The sequence below is a fragment of the Schistocerca americana genome, chromosome 6 (assembly GCF_021461395.2).
Source record: "Schistocerca americana isolate TAMUIC-IGC-003095 chromosome 6, iqSchAmer2.1, whole genome shotgun sequence".
Lineage (NCBI taxonomy): Eukaryota > Metazoa > Arthropoda > Insecta > Orthoptera > Acrididae > Schistocerca > Schistocerca americana.
In genome coordinates, this window is record NC_060124.1 from 434,280,847 (window position 1) to 434,306,634 (window position 25,788).

At 38.7% G+C, this 25,788-nt stretch overlaps 1 protein-coding gene across 1 annotated transcript in view; it reads left to right on the plus strand.

Annotated features, from left to right (window-relative positions):
• LOC124620192 overlaps nucleotides 1-25,788 on the plus strand; it is a 429,599-nt gene that overhangs the window by 68,166 nt on the left and 335,645 nt on the right. Inside the window, exons 4-6 of the mRNA XM_047146861.1 lie at nucleotides 15,534-15,632; nucleotides 16,580-16,855; nucleotides 18,227-18,486. Coding sequence (XP_047002817.1) covers nucleotides 15,534-15,632; nucleotides 16,580-16,855; nucleotides 18,227-18,486 — 635 coding nt within the window. The remainder of the gene's footprint in view (nucleotides 1-15,533; nucleotides 15,633-16,579; nucleotides 16,856-18,226; nucleotides 18,487-25,788) is intronic.

Below are 25,788 nucleotides of genomic sequence, written 5' to 3' on the forward strand. Positions count from 1 at the left end.
AGGGCATTGTTTGGTTTGTGTGCAGTTCCTGGACATCTTTGAAATCTGATGTCTGATGAAATATGGATCTTTGACTTGGTGCTGTTTCTCCACAAAAGGTTACTAACATCTTGTTGATGTCTGAAGCAGTCACTCTTTCCCTCCAGAAAAACAACACTGTCCACCTTTGCCCATGCTTATTTGCTTCCATGTTGTTTTATCGAGGTCCATCAGTGTACTCTTAAGCCAGAACAAGTGGTGCTGCAATGCACCACCTATGGGAAGCAACAACACTATCTGGTGACAGTAGACAGTACTGTAGTCTATTCTCGCACAAACATTGGCACACAATTCAAACTGCTGCTTTGCGAGAGTCATTGGGAGAAGTGCCAATCCATATTGAATTAAAATTAAATAATTCTTTAAGATGATAGATTTGACCCCTGGCTCCAGGTTAGAGTATTATGTGTGTAACAGTAGTAAAATCAATAGTGAATCTCAGCTCTGTTTACCTTTTTGTGAGCAGTTTTATCCAGGTAGACAAACAGAAAAGTGTTGCCTGTGACAGTATCTTTTTTTCTGCTTTTTTTCCTTGCTTTGCAATATGGCAAAAGGCTTGCCTCTTTTCTGTTGGTTAATAAGTCAATGAAGTTAAAAAATCTGTGCATTGGTATGATATAATTTTTCAAAGTTGCCTGTTACAAAATTTATCTTCTCAGAGAATGCCAGGCAAAGTCTGAGAAAACTGCTACAACTCATGATGAAAACTCCATCTCTCGTGGCAGCTGAAGTACTCACAGCCACAGTAAGATTTTCTGGAAACACTTTCAGAATGAGAAGGTTGAACAACAGTGGCAGTATGATATCTTCTTATTAATAAACTGCTCGCGCAGGGAACATGTTTAACACACAAGCTGACAGCGAAATATTTCACGTCATTCAGACCATGATAGTAGCAGATTCACCGAGTATTGTTAATATGCAAAGAAATCTCTATGCACTGGATTGATAAACACACTAATTGTTTTAAGAAGGTCCAGGGATCCAACATCGAATAAAAGTTCGTAGCTGATATTTACCTTCTTTTTCACAAGATAAATTTTTTTTCTTGATAATTGCGACTACAAGTTGTATCTCCTCTGCACTTCAAATTGTGTCTGTATGGAAACTATGTATCTGACCCCCAAAAAAACAATGTCCAATAGTCATTCCTTATCTCCAAAATTACAAAAGGCGTAGATGCTCTTTTTCACAGCAAAGAGCATTGTCAGCTCAATGACGGTAGTGCATCATTGCTGGAACTCACACCCAGAATATTACAATAATATTAGTTAAGTGCTCTACTGTGTTACTAAGATGTACGTTTTTTTTTTTTCATTCACAACAATAAAAAACGTATCTGTGTTGCACACACAAATTCAATAGGTAAGGCATCCTTTTCACTTCACATAACAGATATGATGCAAATAACATAAGCTCATTACTATACAGCATAGGACCATCAGTTCACATTATGTAGGGACATTACATGGCCCCTCTTGGTCACAAAACTTTTTTCAAAACAGTTATGTGATCACAACATCTATTCAAACAGATAAATTGGTGTAACATAATTTTCAATGTAATGAAGTTTCTAAACGGTTTGTTGGTGAATATTATGGTTACAAATAAAATCATTGAGTTGTATTACTTCCTTAACAACTCTCATTACCAGCATGCATAAATAACCATACTAACTTCCTTGGGAATGGATTTTACAATGGAAATGAGGCCCACCTATTTAGGTGCGGTTGGTGGAGGAAACTTGAGATCAAAACTCCCCACTGGGCATCGCCAGACTGGTTGTAATTATCATATTTAGTAAAAACACTGGAACTTTGATCCAAACGTATTGGTGTTCAGCATGACTGCTGAAAAAAAAATGTTACTCAGTTTGTACAGAACAAAAAATACAGGAAATCATTTCAATGTTCGCAGAACTGTTTAGAAGCTTTGAAAATAGAGCTAATCACACAATACAAGATTTATTTAACTGACAATCATGTTCTGAATATTATGTCGATAATGGTACAATGTCGACGGTGTAATGCTGATGGTGAGAAGCTGCAAGACATTGGGATGGAATGGTGGTTGGTGGTGATGGCTGGTCAGATGGTTGGATGCGAAGCTGTTAGTGAAGGACTGGATGGACTGGAGGCTGGGATGGAATGATTAACACCACACAGTGCGAAGATCGAAGTTCTTGCGACGTACAACAAGGTACAAAAGAATGAGCAAGGACAAATTGGATAACTACAGCGCAAAAAAAGTCTGCCTAACACAACAAAAACAACAACATCGTTGTCAGTCAACAACACTTCCATTGAAGTTCACTCATTTTAGAACACCAGTTCATGGCACACAATGGTGACATATTGTCAACACATATCATAGGAAACAAATTACGTAACTTAAATAACTACTGTTTATAGATCATATAATTACACAAGCCATGACATACATATAAAAAAATACACAGAATTATTTATAGAACATTTTGAAATCCTTATCAGGGTAAACACCCTTTATTTTCAATGTCTTTGGATATGCCAACAGATATGCACCTGGATGTGGCAGTTTTATAACAACATATGGTCCTTTGCCACATCTTGGTCCTCTTCTCCAGAAGTGAAGATCTTGAATGAGATCTGAATAGTACCAAATCTCCAAAATTATAATATTAAAACTAAAAAACGCCATGTCATCCTCAGCCCACAGGTGTCACTGGATGCGGATATGGAGGGGCATGTGGTTAGCACACCGCTCTCATGGCCATATGTCAATTTCCGAGACCAGAGCCGCTACTTCTCAATCAAGTAGCAGAATGAGGTAACTGGTCACCTCATTCTGCTGTGACAGTTTTAGAATCATTCAGAGAAAGTTCATGCTCAGTAGCAATAAAATACCCAGATCACCAATATTAGTTGGAGCTAACTTTAACCTATCAAGTATAGATTGGGAGACCTATTGATTCACTGTAGGTGGTATGGACATTCTTGTGAAGTAGTTTGAAAACATTTTCCAAAAACTGTCTTGAGCAGCTTGCTTAACAGAGTTCACACAATGGAAGTATTTTAGCCTGTGACGAGGCCTTACCTTATCAACAATGCTAGTAAAGAGAGAGGAATTAGTGATCATGATGTCATCATAGTGACAAAGGAAACAAAAATTAATAAATATGTTAACAAGGCTAAAAGAGTATTGTTGCTAAAAAGAGCAGATAAGCAGTTATTAAGCTACAGTTTAGACAATGAATTGACATCATTCAGTTCCAGTGTGAGTTACATAGAGGGATTGTGGGCAAATTTTAAACTGATGGAAGTCACAGTGTGGAGGAATAGAAAAAAGTTAGTAAAAATTTATGAGTCAGTTAAAGGAGCAATACATGAAACATACAACCACTTCCATAATCAAACCTTAGAGAAAGATCTTGCTAAATCCTGAGAAAATTTGGCCCTACATAAAATTGCTGAGCTTGTCAAATGCTTCTGTCTGGTCACTTGTTGACCAGTCTGGTGTAGAAATAATTCATGCAGAGACTCTTACAAACATACCATTGTTCAATCTTCACATGGGCTACTGCATGAAGAACATAGTAATAGGCCTCCTTAGTGTAGAGAATCAACTGAAAGAGTTGAAAACAAATCAGCTGCCAGGTCCAGACGGAATCCCAATTCAGTTTTAGAGGAAGTAATTTGTGGCTCTGGCACTCTTCTTACCTTGTGTTGTCACAAATCTCTCTCCCCATGCAAAGGCCCAATTAATTGGACCTTGTAATCTTCCCCTCTCTCACATCAATTGTTGATTGTCTGTATCTTTATAGTTAACTTTTTTAATAAGCTTCGAGAGGAGTAAGATTTACAATAAACTTTTTACTTATTTTCTTTTCTTGTAGATGGCTCCAGATCTTCATGTCTAGGAGCTGATCCTTAAAGCTTAAATTTTTGCCACAATAGGTTCTCGTGGTTCCAATTGATGTAATAACTTATGAAGAATTGCTTGAGCAGTAATGTTTACTTTTATGTTGATTATATTCTCTCACATTTTTCTATGTCACACTGTCTTTACAATTTCCACTACAACAAAACTGAAAATTACATTGTTATTACCAAAGTTAAAAACACGCCTGATCACAGCGGAGGCATAACCACTAATAATCCATTCTGTGGGACTAAGAATATTCCAAAGAGTTTACAAACTTTCTTGCCAAATAACTTTCCACCAATTTATATCATTAATTTATAAATGAATCCAGAAATTAATTTAATAAATTGCATAATTAATTATAGAAATTTTAAGTATTCAAAATATTTCATAATTTCAAATGTTTATTGAAGAAAAGTAATTTTAGCTGTACATTCAAAGCTAGCACTTATTGATTGTAACAACAAAAATAAAGACATTACATTTTAGCCTTAAATATAATACAACATGTACAAAACATTTGCAATTCTTCTTGTAAGATAGTTAAGATAATATTAACATGTTTAAAAATTCATAATTATTTTTGGTATTGACTACATCTGTTGTGGAAAAGTAATGCAGAATTCTTTAACATTTTCTCAGTTCAGGTATAATAAATTTCTTGGGGACAGAAAAGTACCTGTTCACAAATAAGCATGGATTTAGAAGGAGTTGCTTGTGTGAAACTCAGCTTGTCCTTTTGTCACAAGATATTGTGCACACTATGGATGAAGGGCAACAGGCAGATTCCACGTTCCTAGATTTCCACAAAGCATTTGACACAGTGTGCGACAGCAGACTGTTAATGAAGGTCTGAGCGTATGAATTAGGTTTTCAGATATATGAGTGGCTCAAAGGCTTCTTAAGTAATACAGTCCAGCACGTTGTCCTTGATGATGAGTGTTCATCAGAGACTAGGATATGATTGGGTGTGCCCCAGGCAAGTGTGATATGTTGTTGTTGTGGTCTTCAGTCCTGAGACTGGTTTGATGCAGCTCTCCATGCTACTCTATCCTATGCAACCTTCTTCATCTCCCAGTACTTACTACAACCTACATCCTTCTGAATCTGCTTAGTGTATTCATCTCTTGGTCTCCCACTACGATTTTTACCCTCCATGCTGCCCTCCAACGCTAAATTTGTGATCCCCTGATGCCTCAGAACATGTCCTACCAACCGGTCCCTTCTTCTTGTCAAGTTGTGCCACAAACTCCTCTTTTCCCCAGTTCTAATCAATACCTCCTCATTAGTTATGTGATCTACCCATCTAATCTTCAGCATTCTTCTGTAGCGCCACATTTCGAGAGCTTCTATTCTCTTCTTGTCCAAACTATTTACCGTCCATGTTTCACTTCCATACATCGCTACACTCCATACAAATACTTTCAGAAACGACTTCCTGACACTTAAATCCATACCCAATGTTAAGAAATTTCTCTTCTTCAGAAACGCTTTCCTTGCCATTGCCAGTCTACATTTTATATCCTCTCTACTTTGACCATAATCAGTTATTTTGCTCCCCAAATAGCAAAACTCCTTTACTACTTTAAGTGTCTCATTTCATAATCTAATTCCCTCAGCATCACCCGACTTAATTCGACTATATTGCATTATCCTCGTTTTGCTTTTGTTGATGTTCATCTTATATCCTCCTTTCAAGACACTGTCCATTCCAATCAACTGCTCTGCCAAGTCCTTTGCTGTCTCTGACAGAATTACAATGTCATCAGCGAACCTTAAAGTTTTTGTTGCTTCTCCATGGATTTTAATACCTACTCCGAATTTTTCTTTTGTTTCCTTTACTGCTTGCTCAATATACAGATTGAATAACTACAACCCTGTCTCACTCCCTTCCCAACCACTGCTTCCCTTTTGTGCCCCTCGATTTTTATAACTGGCATCTGGTGTCTGTACAAATTGTAAATAGCCTTTCGCCCCCTATATTTTACCCCTGCCACCTTTAGAATTTGAAATAGAGTATTCCAGTCAACATTGTCAAAAGCATTCTCTAAGTCTACAAATGCTAGAACCGTAGGTTTATCTTTCCTTAATCTTTCTTCTAAGACAAGTCGTAAGGTCAGTGTTGCCTCACGTGTTCCAACATTTCTATGGAATCCAAACTGATCTTCCCCGAGGTTGGCTTCTACCAGTTTTTCCATTCATCTGTAAAGAATTCACGTTAGTATTTTGCAGCTGTGACTTATTAAACTGATAGTTCGGTAATTTTCACATCTGTCAACACCTGCATTCTTTGAGATTGGAATTATTATATTCTTCTTGAAGTCTGAGGGTATTTCGCCTGTCTCATACATCTTGCTCACCAGATGGTAGAGTTTTGTCAGGAATGGCTCTCCCAAGGCCATCAGTAGTTCTAATGGAATGTTGTCTACTCCCGGGGCCTTGTTTCGACTCAGGTCTTTCAGTGCTCTGTCAAACTCTTCACGCAGTATCGTATCTCCCATTTCATCTTCATCTACATCCTCTTCCATTTCCATAATATTGTCCTCAAGTACATCGCCCTTGTATAGACCTTCTATATACTCCTTCCACCTTTCTGCTTTCCCTTCTTTGCTTAGAACTGGGTTTCCATCTGAGCTTTTGACATTCATACAAGTGGCTCTCTTTTCTCCAAAGGTCTCTTTAACTTTCCTGTAGGCAGTATCTACCTTGCCCCTAGTGAGGTAAGCCTCTACTTCCTTACATTTGTCCTCTAGCCATCCCTGTTTAGCCATTTTGCACTTCCTGTCGATATCAAATGGGTCTGAGCACTATGGGACTTAACATCTATGGTCATAAGTCCCCTGATCTCATTTTTGAGACGTTTGTATTCCATTTTGCCTGCTTCATTTACTGATTTTTTAAAATTTTCTCCTTTCATTAATTAACTTCGAAAGAACAAGGCCTTCAGAGAATGGTTCCAGACCCGAACAGAGGAAGCTAGGGTAAAATATAAGGAAAGCAAGAAAGCGGCACAGACCATAGTAAGGGCGGAGAAGAAGAAGTGGATGGAAAAATGGACAACAATGTTAGAAGAGGACAGTGAAGGGAACAAAAAAGTACTTTACACCATGGTAAGAAATAAGAGGAACGACAGAAGCGAGTGCCTGAGGATCATGGATAATAATGGAAGAGTTGTGGAGGAAATGCATGAGCTCAAAAAGATTTGGAAGGAGTACTTTGAAGATCTGTTGAATGCTGCCAAGCAGGTAACTAACAGCGATGGAGAGCCTAAGGCAGCAGACGATTATCATAGTGGGGAAATTGATGATCTAACTTGGAATGAAGTGGAAGAAGCCATAAAGAGGATGAAAGGGGGCAAGGCACCAGGTTGGGACGAAGTAACAGTGGATATGATACGAGCAGCAGGAGAAGTAGGAACCCAGTGGCTATACAGAGTGCTGAGGGTGGTGTGGAAGGAGAACAGAATTCCTGAGGATTGGAAGAAAGGAATTATAGTCCCGATCTTCAAGAAAGGGGATAAAAGGAGATGTGAGAACTACAGAGGAATCACCCTGCTATGCCACTGTGGAAAAATCTATGAAAAGATGCTGGAGAAGAGAATAAGAAGCAGTATTGAAAGTAGACTGCAAGAGGAGCAGTACGGTTTCAGACCGGGAAGATCGACAACGGACCTCATATTTGTGGTAAGGCAACTGCAGGAAAGGCACTATGAGTACGGGAAGGACTTAATCATGGCCTTTTTGGATATTGAGAAGGCGTATGACAGTATCTGTAGGGACAAGCTCTGGGATGTGCTGAACGCAAAAGGGATAGATGAAGAGATTACACGAAAAGTCAGAAAAATGTATGAGGGAAGTGAGAGTTGTGTGAAAGTGGGGAAGGAAAGTACTGCATGGTTCAAGCTGGAAAATGGGCTGCGACAGGGAAGTGCACTTTCGCCTTTATTGTTTATTATTGTTATGGATGAAATCCTACAGCAAGTATCAGATGCAATTGGAGATCATAAAATGAAAGCAGTGCTTTTTGCCGATGACCTGATGTTATGGGGAAATTGCGTGAAGGAGGTGCAAGAGCAGTTAGATGCATGGGAGGCAACGGCAGCACAATATGGAATGCATTTCTCTGCAAAGAAAAGTGAAATAATCGTCACAACAAGGAAGAAGAATAGGCCAAATGTGGATATAACTTGTGGAGGGGAAAAACTACAAGTGGTAGAGAACTTCAAGTACCTGGGAAGCGTGATTGAAAGTAAGGGGGGAAACGCAATGGAAATAAATGAAAGGTGCAGAAAAGCAGGGCAGTTCTACAAATGCATTAGGGGGCTTATTTGGAGCAAGGAGGTGCCACAGAAATCCAAGGGAATTATATACCGAACCTACTTTGTCCCCATATTGACATACGGAAGTGAGACATGGGTAATGCACAAAAGCGACAAAAGTAGAATATAGGCTAGTGAAATGAAGTTCCAGAGGAGCAGGTTGGGTGTAACAAGACGAGACAGATTGCGAAATTTGTATGTGAGGGAAAGACTAAAGGAGGAACCAGTACAGGACAGGATAGAAAAATCAAGACTGCAGTGGTATGGACACATGAAGAGAATGGATGAGGGAAGAATTCCAAAGAGGATGTTTGATCTGCAACTGGAGGGGAAGAGGCCCAGAGGAAGACCAAGAGATAGATGGGTGAAGGGAGTGAAGGAATGTGTGATGAGAAGAGGAGAGAAGTGGACGAAGGTGGAAGAGGGGGAATGGTGGAAAGACAGAACACGATGGAGAGGCTTGTGTTCCCGACAGACCCAGCCAGTGGCTGGAAACTGTCCAAGATGATGATGAAGATGATGATGATGATTTCTTCTGTTACCCAAGGATTTCTACTAGCCCTCGTCTTGTTACCTACTTGATCCTCTGCTGCCTTCACTACTTCATCCCTCAGAGATACCCATTCTTCTTCTACTGTATTTCTTTCCCCCATTCCTGTCAATTGTTCCCTTATGCTCTCCCTGAAACTCTGTACAACCTCTGGTTTAGTCAGTTTATCCAGGTTCCATCTCCTTAAATTCCCATGTTTTTGCAGTTTCTTTAGTTTTAATCTACAGTTAATAACCAATAGATTGTGGTCAGAGTCCACATCCGCCCCTAGAAATGTCTTACAGTTTGAAACCTGTTTCCTAAATCTCTGTCTTACCATTATATAATCTATCTGAAACCTATCAGTATCTCCAGGCTTCTTCCATGTATACAATGTTCTTTTATGATTCTTGAACCAAGTGTTAGCTATGATTGAGTTATGCTCTGTGCAAAATTCTACCAGACGGCTTCCTCTTTCATTTCTTACCCCCAATCCATATTCCCCTACTATGTTTCCTTCTCTCCCTTTTCCTACTGACAAATTCCAGTCACCCATGACTATTAAATTTTCGTCTCCCTTCACTACCTGAATAATTTCTTTTATCTCATCATACATTTCATCAATTTCTTCATCATCTGCAGAGCTAGTTGGCATATAAACTTGTACTACTGTAGTAGGCATGGGCTTCATGTCTATCGTGGCCACAATAATGCATTCACTATGCTGTTTGTAGTAGCTTACCCGCACTCCTATTTTTTTATTCATTATTAAACCTACTCCTGCATTACCCCTATTTGATTTAGTATTTATCACCCTGTGTTCACCTGACCAAAAGTCTTGTTCCTCCTGCCACCGAACTTCACTAATTCCCACTATATCTAACTTTAACCTATCCATTTCCCTTTTTAAATTTTCTAACCTACCTGCCCGATTAAGGGATCTGACATTGCACGCTCCGATCCGTTACACGTCAGTTTTCTTTCTCCTGATAACGACATCCTCTTGAGTAGTCCCCGCCCGGATATCCGAATGGGGGACTATTTTACCTCTGGAATATTTTACCAAAGAGGACGCCATCATCATTTAACCATACAGTAAAGCTGCATGCCCTCGGGAAAAATTATTGCTGTAGTTTCCCCTTGCTTTCAGCCGTTCGCAGTAACAGCACAGCAAGGCCGCTTTGGTTAGTGTTACAAGGCCAGATCAGTCAATCATCCAGACTGTTGCCTGTGCAACTACTGAAAAGGCTGCTGCCCCTCTTCAGGAACCACCCATTTGTCTGGCCTCTCAACAGATACCCCTCCGGCCCTCTCTTATTCTCTATGTGTGTAAACGATCTGACAAGCAGGGGAGCAGTAATCTGCATCTGTTTGCTGATGGTGCTGCATATATGGAAGGCGTCATCAATGGGTGACTGGAGGAGGATTTAGACAAAATTTCTAGTTGATGTGATGAATGGAAGCTTGCTCTAAATGTAGAAAAATGTAAGTTAATGGAGATCAGTAGAAAACAAAACAGTACTGTAATGTTCAAATACAGCATTAGTAGCATGTTGATATAGTCAAGTCAAGTGAACATCTTGGCAAACTGATATGAAATGGAGCAAGCACATAAGGATGACAGTAGGAAAGGCAAATGGTTGACATTAGTTTATTGGGGAAATAGTAGGAAAGTGTAGGTCATCTGTAAAGGAGACCACATACAGAATACTATTGCAACGCGTTCTTGAGTATGGCTGTAGTGTTTGGTATCCTCACCAGGTCAGATTAAAGGAAGATATCAAAGCAATTCAGAGGCATGCTGCCAGATATGTTACCGGTAGGTTTGATCAATATGCAAGTATTACGGAGAGGCATCAGGAAGTCAAGTGGGAATCCCCGGAGGGAGGATGTTCTATTCACAAAATACTATTGGGAAAATTTAGAGAACCACCATTTGAAATTGACTGCAGAATGATTCTACTGTTACCAACATATATTTCATGTAAGGACTACAAAGATAAGAGAAATTAGGGCTCTCATGGTGGATTTTCCCTCTCTCTGTTTATAAATGGAACAGGAACGGAAAAGAGTAGTAATGGTACAAGGTACCCTCTGCCATGTGCCATACAATGGCTTGTGGAGTATGTATGTAGATGTAGATAAAGGTGTAGATATGAGTCTCTATGTAAAAGATAAGCTAGTGTGAAGGTGTGAGAGTTTTTTTCTTCTGAAGAAGCGCTTTCCAAAAGCTGAAAATATTTCAAGCATTCTTTTCCATTCAAGCATTCTTTTTCATTCAAGCATTCTTTTTCATTCAAGCATTCTTTTTCATGCATCCTCTTTGTGGCAGTTAGTTATCTATCACTTCAATGTTGTTGTTATTATATCCTGGATTTTCCATTGTTTGGTAATATGGATCTTCATGGGAGTAAGACTTAAATTGTTAGTTGTGAACCACTTGTAAGACTCTTTAGCTATCATCCAAGCTGTATCTTCTAACAGTGAGTTTGCGCCCTTGATTATTATGCTGGTTCACCAGCAAACTTCAGACTTTCTGGAACACCCTTGAAGACCATTGTAAGCTCATTTATGTAGGTAAGAAACAAGAGTGGCTAGCCCCATGTTATCTTCTCCCATTCTGAAGTTTGTTTTATGCCTGAAGCACAGTCTGCTTTCTCTTAGGAAAGTAATATTCCATCCATGTAAGAGGCATGTCAGTAATGTCATAACATTTTAGTTTGCCAAGTAGAATTTTGTAGCCTATGCAGTGGCTTTGGTAATGTCACAGAATTTATCAACAGGATATTTTTCTTATTTATCTCTGCTAGCACTTCATTTTTGAAGTCACTGTATTGCTTTCTGTTTAGAGAGTCCTTTAGGAAAGCCAAACTGAGAAGCTGTTAATGAGTTCTGCTTATTTAAATGAGTCAGTACGCTATCGTAGGGCACTTTCTCAAAAGCTTTTGAAAATAGTGGAAGGAATGATATAGCTAACTAGAGGTGATTTACTTATCTCCAGTTTTGTAGATAGATGTTACTACAGCTTATTTAAGTCTGTCAGGAAATATGTCCCATATCATTGATCTATCACAAAGACGCCTTGGGGGTAACCCTATTAGACCAGCACAAAATTTTAATATTCTGCTAGAAACCCTCCTAGCTACAGAATTTAATACTTTTTAATGATCTGACGAACATTCTTGATCCCCTTAGGGAACGTATTTTTTAAACTAATGTCAGTTGGTGGTGGGTGCAGTGTCTATTCAAGTAAATCTAACGCATTTGCCTTTGGTTGTTTATTATGCATGCAATGTTTGCAGCCACTGCAAGGAAGAAATCATTGAATTTGGTGGGCTATGATTTAAAAGTGTCGCCATTGCTGCCAGAGGTTACTTTAGGGTCTCAGTTTAATTTGGGTAATTTTTTTTGTTTGTTTGTTGTTTATAATGTTCTAAATAATTTTCAATTTATTATTTTAGTGTTTTTCTTTTGATCATGTTACATTAATTTTTATTTTTTAATGACAGACTGGAGGATTTTGCAGTACTGGTGGTAATGGAGTTCCAGAGCTTGAGTACAACTTGTTGCCTGAATTATGTATAGCTCTCTCTTTCTAGTGGAAGAGTCTTTAACCTCAAGAGTTACCCACTTGTTATCCTTGTTTCTGTTCAATTTGGGACTTATTTGTTCGATAGGAAAAACGACTGATTGCTTTAGAAACACAGAAAGAGTTAAACTATCTCTCAAACCTTTCTAATTTATAAATGTCTTCCCAGTGTTCTTGCAATAATTTCTCTCTAAACATTGTGATCGAGTAATTGTTTATCATCCTGCAACATGATACTTTTATTCTATGATTTGTAACGAACTAGTCAGTAAAAACAAAGATGATGTGACTTACCAAACGAAATCCCTGGCAGGTCGATAGACACACAAACAAACACAAACATACACACAAAATTCAAGCTTTCGCAACCAACGGTTGCTTCATCAGGAAAGAGGGAAGGAGAGGGTAAGACGAAAGGATGTGGGTTTTAAGGGAGAGGGTAAGGAGTCATTCCAATCCCGGGAGCAGAAAGACTTACCTTAGGGGGAAAAAAGATAGGTATACACTTGCACACACACACACACACACACACATATCCATCCGCATGTACACATACACCTGTGTACGTGTGGATGGATGTGTGTGTGTGTGTGTGTGTGTGTGTGTGTGTGTGTGTGTGTGTGTGTGTGTGTGTGTGTGTGCAAGTGTATACCTTTAGATCTGGACTGATCTAAAGTGGAATGACCACATAAAATATACAGTAGGTAAAGCAGATGTCAGGTGGACATCTATTGGAAGACTGCTAAGCAAATATAATTCATCCATGAAAGAAATTGCTTACTAAACACTTATTCAACTGATTCTTTCAGGGGCCCTTACCAGGTTGAATTAATAGAGGTGCCTCTGACAGAGACATCTTCAAGGAGTTTGACATTCTAATGCTCCCTTCTAATAAATGTGCTCTGTAATGATAATGGTCACTTCTAATAAAAATATTTTTCTACTGAATTGTCTGCACAGATAAAAGCTAAGACAGAAAGGTATTTACACTGCCTGACAAGAAAGAGTGAAGTGCCCAGAAGGGAAGGAGGAAGCAAAGTGAAACTTAACAGGTTGAGGAGGTTTGTGATGTTATTTCAATGATTACAAAATCGAGCCAAATTTACTAAGAAGTTGGCAGTATGAGCCCTTTTCTCAATATAATTTTGCACCTCCTTTGGCCTGCATGCACTGATTCGCTTTGGAGGGTCTCATAAAACCTTTGTATCCTCTTCTTAAGCAATCTGAATATCCTGGATACTGATACTGGGGCAGGGTAGACATCTGATCTGGTCCCCCATGTGTTCTATCTGGGTCAACATCAGATAGTTTATAGAGATATCTACCATGTATGGACAAGCATTAACCTCTTGAGAAATGGCACCACAATACTGTCACATGAGAGGTAACACATGGGGACACAGGATGTATGTAGTGTACTGTTGTACTGTCACAAGTCCCTCAATTGCTACTAGCCATGATCTGATAACTCCCCACCAGGTGTAATATTGCTATCCTTCTCCAAAATATTGGAAGAAGGAGATCTCTCCCCAGGTCACCATCATACTTATTGATGGTGTTCATCTGGGGTAGTGCAGAAACACAATTCATTGCTGGACATAATGTGAAGCTATTCATCAGCAGTGCATGCTTCCTAGTCATGACCTCACTCCAAATGCAGGTTTTCGTATTGTGGTGGCAATGGAAACTTAGGCATGAGATGATAATTCCCTTATCTGGCTGTTACTAGTCTCTGACCAATTTTGTGTGATAACACAGGAAGTTGCAGGGAGGCCATTTGCTTGTTCTGGAATCACAGGTGCAGATGTGAAGGTGTTATTATGTGCTTTGTGCTCATTACAGCAGTCCTCCTTTGTTGTAGTTAGACATGGTTGACTGAAACCTTGATGACAAGTATGCCCATCCTTAGATTCCTGTGCAGTCCAGTGTTAGGCTACTGTCACATCTGAATGCCCCACAAATCTGGATATTGCACAATTTGAGCAGGTGGCAAAATGGAGACCAACAATGAAGCCCATTCAAAGTCATTCAGGTGCTCATAATACTGTCTCTCAAATAAGTGTCATCTCTGTGTCGTTCATAGTAATCAACCACCATCTGATGCTGCTCAAGCCTCTTATACACCCTACCAGGTCTGATAACAACACTAAACATGAACAACACTAACATACACTTGTGGCCATTCTATCTGTCACAGAGAATTGCAACCGAGCGAGGTGGCGCAGTGGTTAGCACACTGGACTCGCATTCGGTAGGACGACGGTTCAATCCCGCGTCCGGCCATCCTGATTTAGGTTTTCCGTGATTTCCCTAAATCGCTCCAGGCAAATGCCGGGATGGTTCCTTTCAAAGGGCACGGCCGAATTCCTTCCCCGTCCTTCCCTAATCCGATGAGACCGATGACTTCGTAGTTTGGTCTCTTCCCCCAAACCGACCGACAGAGAATTGCATCTCTAACCATTTACATACCTGTTGATGGTGTGTACATTCTACATTGACGTGCAGAGTGTCTTGTCAATGCTTCACTTTTTTGTCAGGCAGTGTGTATAGGTAGTGATTCTGTTTAAGGTTCAGAGTAGGGTTTTGTGATACAGTAGAAAGTTCTTAAACAAGCTCCTGTGTGTCATGAAGCAAGGAATCGAAAATCTCTGTAAATGGAAAAGGAAGTTAATAATTTACCATATTGACATTATACAAAACATTTTATTTTCCAAATTCAAAAACTAATGATTCCTGTTACATGTATAAAAAAACTGTTTAATATAACTTAGGATGCAACAGCTTATTCTTCCTTTCATTCTTCTTCTTGTTCTTCTTTTGTCCCCAAAGTAGGGACTTTCCATTAAATTTTATCATGTTAAATATAGCTTGAGTAAACAGAAATAGTTTAGAGGAGCTTAACAACATTTAATTGTTAGTGCTATTTCTAATAGCTGCTTATTTTCTCAATGTATATTTCATTCATTACATGTACATGAAGGTTCTTCTTTATGTGAGATACATGGAAAACAATGAAGCTTAGTGTTTAAAATATTCATTGAGGGCATATAGTGCTGATTGACTCAGGGCTCACCAAAAGGTATCTTATAAAGGAAATGGCAATGTTCACTGGTGTATCACAACACATTGTCCTACAGATTTACTAATTGTTGCAGATAGCATGGAGTATTACAAATTAACATCTGATTTCCAGTTGAAAGATGATTATGACAGACTGGAACCACAGACATTACCAAAAACAGCTTTGCTACAAGGCAAGGTACTTTGCAACCCATTCATGAATTGCAGTTCCTCTTAGTTGTTCATCTAAGAGGAATCGCAACCCATAGGCCAAAGGAATCACAACCCACAGGCTCGGGTAAAGAGTTTCATGCAAGTCTCTTTTCATCACACTTCCCACAAACTTCCTCATCTTCAGGGGTTGAAGAGATGTCAGTGGATTGCAGGGGACTGTAGACATTTACCTGCTCAGGCAAATCAAATTCCCTCTTAATGTTAATTATGGTAAGTGTTAATTACACATATAAAACCAATCTGTATAAGTGACATTGAGAATACCTGGGTCTGCCTGGATGTGCAGGGATGCGAACCGTTTGCTCTGACCAGCATACACTACTACTTCTGGAAGAAATGGGTGGGCATTTATGTCTTTTAAAATCTGAATTTTACACAGTTTAGGTAACAGCAAATTGCAATTGTTATTGAGGCTCATGCAGGTGGACACATATCAAGGCTAAAGTGACCATTTTTTCCCAATGCACTTCTACATAATATTAATACATGTAATTAAACAATGGAAAATCCAGGATGGAATAATGACAATATTATTAACAGGACAGATTGCTGCTCACCATATAGCAGAGATGTTGAGTCATAGATAGATGCAGCAAAAATACTGTCAAACAAGTAATCTTTCAGCCAAAAGGCCTCGGCAGGCAGAGACAGTAGTCATGTGCATGTGAATGTTTACCTATTTGACAGTCTTTTTGATATGTCTGCGAATCAGTGTCTGTGCTGTGTCTGTGAGTAGCAATCTGTTATTTTCATAATGTTGTTAATATATGTAATTACTGTTATTTATTTTCTCTCATTTATTAAACATTGTAAGTAATATCTTATATATGTGTCAATATGTAAGATTAAAGATGTAAATGAAAATAAATAGCTTCTTTGTTCTTGATTATACTGACCTAATTTCTAGATTGTAAGATGAGTGGTCTTGGCATAGACTATTCTGGAAATGTTAAGAAACCATTTTCTGGAGACAGTGGCAAGTGCTCTAAATGGACTGATCGTGAGCTATTTCCTGAGGGAAGGTTTGCTGATCGACTGTTTCCTGAGGGCTCACGATCAAGTGCTGGTCGCTTCTGTCGTAATCCTGATGGTAATCTGAGAGGTCCCTGGTGCCCGCTGGATCGTGGCGATGGAAGTCCTGCAATAAGGGCACCCTGTGAGATTCCGTTCTGCAAAGATGTTGGTTAGTATCATACTTGATATTTGTTGGTTGTTTGATTCAAAGGTAACTGTTAAGGTTTTGAGAAAGCGATACAAATTCCTGACTTTCTAGAAACATAGTTGCACATGTTCTCAAATTATATCCTTTAAGCTTTATGTTCCTGGTGCATTTTCTTAAACTGCTTGGTAAAGTAAAATACACCTCCCAGTGAAATCTCATCAGGAACACTTCCAAGGCAGAGGCAGACAGTTCTGGTGCTGCTGAAATTGAATATAGACAGTTCTTTCCACATCTGAGAACAGAGAAAACTCACTCAGTGAGTGAGTTGTAGGGTGTGTGTGGAAATGTCTTGATTCAACAGCTCACAATGGATACTTCGGCTCTGGCACCCTTGTGAGCAGGTGCATTGCTTGATTGCATGAGAGCTCAAACAGATTTTCCTGTGGGCACTTCTCCTGGGTTCTGTTGAAAATGTTATTGTTCCATCTACTTCATGTGTGATTATGGCAGTGTGTTTGTTTGCAGTGAAGAACATACATACCATTCTTTTGCTGAGTCTGATTCCTATAATAACTTTTGTCGATCAAGAACCATCACATGAACGTACAGCCAAATTGTGTTACTATTTACAATGTTGGATATTGATTTTTCTATGCGAGCACATAATTCATCTCATTTCATTTTAGGATATGCTCTGTAATATTTGTTGCAAATCCAAGGTAACTGAGTGAGGCGGCACAGTGGTTAGCACACTGACTCACATTCAGGAGGATGACAGTTCAAACCTGCATTCAGCCATTGTGATTTAGGTTTCCTGTGATTTTCCTAAATCACTTTAGGCAAATGATGGCATGGTTTCTTTGAAAGGGCATGGCTGACTCCCTTCCCCATCCATCCCAAATTCAATGGGATCAATGACCTGTTCTTGGAATTTATAGTTTTGTGTGCCTGATACATGATTTTTGATGGCATGGTGAAGTCTTCCGATCTCATCCCATCCAGTAAGTCTTCCTGACCCATGGTTCTAGGTGACTTTTCTGAAATCTACCCGTTTTCCTTAATTTGTCTAGTCCTTTTCCTTCACCCCTCTTCTTTCCCCTTCAATCTATCTGCCAGCAGGAGCCACTGGCTCCAAAAGCTTGCATAAGTATAACCTACATCTATGTGTGTGCTCTCCTGCTGCCACTTGGTGAGTAGATTTTTTTATTTATCCATTTACACTATACATAATTATTTTGTAATCATACTGAAGTTTTAGTGTACAACATGTTTCAAATGATTCAATTTTTTTGTAATATTTTAATAGAAACTTCATCCATATTTAATTCTTTTACTGGAGGGTTTATTGACTAAATGTTTCTACAAACAATTTTTTAATACTATTTGTTTCAGATTGGTTGGAATTCACAGCTGAAACAAATGAGTTCACTCAGTTCACAGACCTTTCTCAGCCAAATAAGACATTGCCATTGAAAACTGTCAATCTAACATTTGGAATACGTCTGTGGGATGCTGCCTCCTGGTCAAGAGCCACTGCCAAAATACTCTTTTCACCATTTTCAATTCCTGGAGCAGCTCAAGAGCTGAGTAAATTTGGTGCTGTTGAACTCACCATATCTAAGGACAGTTCTGGCTTTACTAAAGGATTAGAGGTAGTTACCAAGCAATATCCAATTCATGTCTGTTACATACTATTTCATCACTTTGTTAATGTAAGTGATACTTGTTTAGTGGGACAAAAATATCTCTTCAACTAGAGAGCATTTTTATAAGGAAAGTAAGAATGTGAGCATCGCAAATCCATCAACTACTTGTTATGTAAAGTTTGTTACCATTGATCAGATTATAAGAACTAGATGCTGTAGAAGGAAGATGGCAGAAAGAATGGATTGAAATTTAAGAACGACAAAAATATCGTAATTCACAAGTACAGGTATTTACATATTTATAGGTCTGATCTGACAAGTATGGGATGGGCAATCAGGTGCAGCCTTAATGTAGGAACCATCCTGGCATTTGCCTGAAATTATTTAGGGAAACCATGGAAAACCTGAGTCAGGATGGCAGGACGGAGGCTGGACCCTCCACCCTTCCAAATATAAGGCCTGTCAGTTTAAAACAGGGTTACCTCATTCAGTTTATCTATAGTGCACAATAGTTTTGTAAATAGGCTGTTTAAATATGTAAAAGGCTATTGCTAGATGGATAGTTTATTTCTCGCTCTTAGTCACTGCACTCACTACGTATTATACACATGTTATTTCATAATGTAATTCTACCACACAATTATCTCACATCACTAATAATAGTAATTAGTGATGGAGAAATTAATAGATGAAGATAAAAACAAGTATAATTCATACATTTATAAAAAAACTAAATTTATGTAGACCAGTTTTACACATTTAGTTCCATCTTAGTAATCCTAAAAGCCCTTTTTTCACTTACTATTATACTTATAGTGGTGTCCACTATTTCATGGTTTTAATGTATCTTTAATAAATTATCTTTATGATGAAATTACAAAATACTAGCTGTTACCCATGGCTGTCCTTGCATGTCAATAATTGCACTAAGATGAGTGATTGTGAGTGTGTAAGCTGTTGTACATGCAATAACATCAACTGCTGTCACATTTCTGTATGTATGGGTAACCATAGTTTGTGATGTGAAGCCCCACTCCTACAACACACAGTGCAGCAGTACATGCAGCATCACTGCTGAGTGATGCATGTGGAGGGGTGTAGGCAGGACCATTCATCTATGCATGGTAATATTGAAGTAGCTATACATTCTAAAATGTGTACGTTATACAACAAATTTTATAATTTTTAACATGCTTTATGTTAACTGATAAAAAAGATGTTCCATTCCATTCAGTGTTCCTCTTAGTGGATGATTCTCCTCTCCCCTCCACCCCACCCCCCATGCCCCCAAACCACACCTCGATCCTAAAGTAGACTATGTAAAGTAAGGTCAATATACCTCCATACAAAATTACTTCAAAACTGGCTCAGTGGTTTAGTCATGAAAATGTAACAGAGTTACTTTCACATTTAATGATATTATCACGGAAGAATGGATTAGACATGTTCAGGATTGTATAGTCATTGTATTAATTACACTGAATTGTATTATGTAGAACATATCAACCAATAAAAGCATTTTCAAAATATGATATATTTCAAAAGTCAAAGAGTAAATAGCTTTTTCAAAGAGTAAATATTTTTCCCTAATTCACTTGACATTCTTAAAATCAATAAATATCTCGCACTACACACTTTCAAAAGCAGCCTTTGTTCTTCCTCCGGGTTCAGTCTACCTCCATACTAAATTTCATCGAAATCAGTTGAGCAGTTTAGTTGTCAAAGATAACTGACAAATACGCTTTTTCATTTATAATATTTGTGTGGATGACTCTTGCTTTAGCCCCTGAAGCCCCACATCTTGCTCACCTGTGAAATGTTTAACTTATTGTTTGTATGCTGTTTTCTAGATTATGTGTTGAACATAAGGGATTGAAAAACTTAATACTAACACAAGGTTTCAACCAAAGAAATTTTATTATGTATTGAGTTCATCATCATCACCACCACCATCATCACCCATTTCAGATTAGCTACTCTATAAATGCTTCCAGTAGACTGTTACATTCTGTATACTCTTCAGCAATATCCATCTGAGCTGATCCTACTTGGTGTCTTTTACCCATCCTTCATTATCCTCTTAGTCTTTTTTTTTTTACTCACTTAGTATCCAGCAAAAAACTTCCTTTGTACATCTAGGATCCATTCTCCTGCCCATCTCCAAGTCATAATTAAGTCTTTCACTCCAGTTTTTCCCCTGATTCTTTTGTTAGCTTTACTGTTTTTTCTAATAATGCCCAAATCACATTTCTGATTGTTTCTCAGTGAGGAATCTCCAGCTTTTGAACCATTTCACTTATGCCATAAGTCAGAATTGGTAGTACTCACTAATTTCAAACTTTGCAAAATTAGGTTTGAAAATCCTATTTTGATCATACATTGTAAGCTTCCATGGCTGGTACTGACATCACTTAAAACTTCTGGGCTAGTAGACCATGATTTATGCATAAAACTTTCTCCTAGAATTTCCTCTCTGACTGCGGAAGACATCTGCAGAGGTAAAGTGGCAAACTGCAACCAGAACTCAAGAGAGCACTGAATATATGGTCAGTGTAGAGGCCACCACAGTCCATCATGTGACATTGGCTATGAGATTATCTCTGGTAAAGCAAACATTCTTGATTGAAAATAATGAAGTGTTATCATCTGTCTGGTTAAACACAAGAGGAATTGACACCTGGGCGATGCGAATAAATCGTATCTACTGGAACATCTTTACCAAGAGGGTGATCATGAAATAAAATTCATGAGAGATTATTATCATATTGAAAACATTGCATTATCATGCATGTGTGTATAGAAAGGCTATTGAGATTTATAAGACCATAATAATTTTAACAGAAATTAGATAAAATTTGGCTGTCAACATTGCAACAGTAGAATGACCATCAATTACTTTCAGTTGAGAATGTTTGTATTACCAGAGATAATCTTGTAGCCAACATCGTGTGATAGACTGTGGTGCCCTCTATACTACCCATATATTTGGTGCCACCTTGAGTTGTGATTTCAGTTCACCATTTCACCTCTGAAGATGTCTCCCACAGTCAAAGAGGAAATGTTAGGAGAAAGTTTTATACATTGACCATGGCCTATTTATCTAGAAGTTTTAAGTGAAATGCTATTTTGTTTATAGTCTCCAGTTTATATCACAGATGGCCTTCATTAATACTTTGTTGAATACACTGAACCATAATATCGATGATGAATAGTTCATTAAAGTTTCCATGACTACAGTGAAAATAATCAGAATTATCTCTACTTGAATTATGGTTGTGGAAACTACATGTAGACAAGGCAGAAATCAATCACTTGACCAAATGGTTTCACAGTCCACCAAAGTAGAACTTAATAGTGGTAGGTCAAATGTCACTTTACTCAGATCGCAAGCAGACACAGTTATAGCACAAACAACCCAAAGAATAATCAGTATAGTGCAGCGTCATAGCCAATATTTCAGTCACGTGGAAAGGAATACATTAGCTTTCAAGCAGAAGTGCAGGTAAGCTCACAGCCACTTGGTTGACCCACGTGACATGTCACTTAGAGATTCTGTACTCACTGTTCATGGCAGCTCATTTGTATGTAAGTGTAATGAAGTGTCTCAACAGTGTGGCATCATCCATTGATATGTCCAATGAGATTAGAAGAAAAAAGCACTCCAGATCATTTTAAAATGTTTACTTTATGTTATATCTAAAAACAAACATGATGTAACTTACCAAACGAAAGCGTTGGCATGTTGATAGACACACAAACAAACACAAACACACACACAAAATTCAAGCTTTCGCAACCAACAGTTGCTTCATCAGGAAAGAGGGAAGGAGAGGGAAAGATGAAAGGATGTGGGTTTTAAAGGAGAGGGTAAGGAGTCATTCCAATCCTGGGAGTGGAAAGACTTACGTTAGGGGGAAAAAGGACAGGTATACACTCGCGCACACACACACACACACACACACACACATATCCATCCACACATATACAGACACAAGCAGACATTTGTAAAGGCAAAGAGTTTGAGCAGAGATGTCAGTCGAGGCGGAAGTACAGAGGCAAAGATGTTGGTGAATGACAGGTGAGGTATGAGTGGCGGCAACTAGAAATTAGCGGAGGTTGAGGCCTGGTGGGTAACGGGAAGAGAGGATATACTGAAGGGCAAGTTCCCATCTCCAGAGTTCTGACAGGTTGGTGTTAGTGGGAAGTATCCAGATAACCCGGACGGTGTAACACTGTGCCAAGATGTGCTGGCCGTGCACCAAGGCATGTTTAGCCACAGGGTGATCCTCATTACCAACAAACACTGTCTGCGTGTGTCCATTCATGCGAATGGACAGTTTGTTGCTGGTCATTCCCACATAGAAAGCTTCACAGTGTAGGCAGGTCAGTTGGTAAATCATGTGGGTGCTTTCACACATGGCTCTGCCTTTGGTCGTGTACACCTTCCGGATTACAGGACTGGTAGGTGGTGGTGGGAGGGTGCATGAGACAAGTTTTACACCAGGGGCAGTTACAAGGGTAGGAGCCAGAGGGTAGGGAAGGTGGTTTGGGGATTTCATAGGGATGAACCAAGAGGTTACGAAGGTTAGGTGGACGGTGGAAAGACACTCTTGGTGGAGTGGGGAGGATTTCATGAAGGGTGGATATCATTTCAGGGCAGGATTTGAGGAAGTCGTATCCCTGCTGGAGTGCTACATTCAGAGTCTAGACATGCAAGAAAGGTAGACAACCATCTTCCTCTATTTCCATTGTGAAATGTTGTTATGAATGGAGTTGTGGTGGTGAAGAAATCCCATCAATTTATCTTCTCAACAAAACTGCAGTATCAAGGTATTGTTCTCATATCTCAAAAATATAGTTGGTTTAAAGGCAGCTGGTTTAAGCACTCTCTCCTTGCAATCCTTACCTGAAGATGTTTGGCAGGTGCCCAGTCAAAATATCATGTGATGTATTAAGTGACGGTCAGCTGCAAGTCCAAAATTTGTTTAAATATCTATTCTACGTCTTCTGAAACATAAAAGAAAAAGTGATGAACAACAGACCCTTAAATTATCTCAGTAAATCCAATACCCAATCTTTGGGAAAAGAAAATTGATTATTAAAAAAAAAAAAAAAAAATCAACCAATGTAGCAGCTACACAGTTATTTGAAGAAGGGATAATTGGTGTTAAGTAACCAGAAACTTGCCCTTTGTTTATTTTTATTATATTTATTTATTTTGTGTTCCATAAATCCATGTAACAAATGAATCAAAATGATATAGGATGTGTCAAATTGTACATAGTTTAGATGTAACTTATGTACATGCAATAAAAGTGCAATTTAAATAAAATATAAACTTTAAGACATATATCCAGTTAATAGAAAGATGTGTTATACTGAGGAAGGATGAGTAATACATTTAGGAAGAAAAGTTAAGCTAAGTATTCCAGTCATAAATAAATACATGAATACCAAAATTTTTGAATGTCTATGATAGTGCTCAAAATAAAATTTATTAAAAGCACAGATGTAGACTTCAATCTTGAAACAGCCTTTGACTGTGCCAGTGTTAAAACGTCATTAAAAATGTTTATGGAATATTATAATTAGTTGCACTGCCTATGACTCAGTGAAGTCTTACATCATTAATAGAAAACAATTTGTAGTTAAAAAAGAGTGAATGCTTTATATAGATCTAAGCCACTAATCAAAGGTGATGTGTCTCAGGGTTCTGCAGTACAGGCAGTCCTATTTGCTATGTATATTAATGACACATAAGATCACCCTCTTATTTCTACAATAGTAGTAAATGCAGATGATATGTCCATTGATTGAATTGGAGATCTTCTGCAACAGTGCTGTGAATTAATTTTTGTAATAGCCATCTGGTGTAAGTAACTGAGCTCATCATGTTTCTCTATCTTCTTTGGTTAAATTATTTAATCTACATCTACACTCTATGATCAAAAGTATCCAGACACTCCCCAAAACATATTTTTTTTCATATTAGGTGCATTGTGCTGCCACCTACTGCCAGGTACTCCATATCAGCAACCTCAGTAGTCATTAGATATAGTGAGAGAGCAGAATGGGGTGCTCTGTGGAACTCACGGACTTTGAACATAGTCAGTTGATTGTGTGTCACTTGTGTCATACATCTATACATGAGATTTCCACACTCCTAAACATCCCTAGGTCCACTGTTTCTGATGTGATAGTGAAGTGGAAATGTGAAGGGACATGTACAGCACAGAAGTGTATAGGCCGACTTTATCTGTTGACTGACAGAGACCGCTAACAATTGAAGAGGGTCATAATGTGTAATAGGCAGACATATATCTAGACCATTACACAGGAATTCCAAAGTGCATCTGCATCCACTGCAAGTACTATGACAGTTAGGCTAGAGGTGATGCCAGCCACTAGAATGATCTTATGATGGAGGTGAAAATAGTGCTGTAGGGAGCTAAATTCCTGCTGGGAAGTTGGTCTGGCCATCCCTCCAGGAAGTGTTAATGCACTCCCTGTAATGTTGTGTTGGTGTCCTTGGTGCTGGTGACAAGGGATGTGGTGATGGGAAAGTGATCATCTAAATGGAAACAAAGGATCTCTTCCTCATTGAACATTGGATCAGTGCCCGACAGGAAGCATGACAGGGTGTCATTGTTGGTGTGTTAAGTACTGTTCCGGAAATATATCTCATAGTTGTATCTGCTGAGGAAAAGTGCCCAGCACTGGAGTCAGTGGGCTGTTCAACTGAGTATCTTAGTGGCAGGGCCTGTGGTCATGGATTAAATGGAACTTGGTGCCATAAGCCAGGGAGCAGGTTGGAGGAATGAGAAGGTACTGGGCCCAGATAATGTAAACAATTTTAAACAAACAAACTTAATTACAACATTTTCCAGTAAGTGGTAAGAAGTACAAATGCAATAGAATAACAAGTAAGACCTTCAGATAGAGGTTGGTAGTGCTAACAATAACCATTGTTAGTTTCAACAATAAAAATAAAGTCTCATACTTTTTGAACAGCACTTGTATTTCACAACTCAAAGTATGGTACAAACTATCACAAGTGTAATGAACAGTTCCAAAGAACAAAACTGACAGAGTAATCCAAAGTAACAGTGTAATTAGCTATGTATGCAGTGGCAGTTAGATGGTACACTGTGAGCAATGATATGCTTGAGCAGCTGTCAATATCAGTGTAAGTACATGGCAGTAATTTCCCACAGCGACATAGGTGCTAGTTAGGTGCCAGTGTGAACATCATGTGCAGCACATTCATGCTGGGTGCAGTGGTGCCACTCTCTGGTGGCTGAGTCCTTT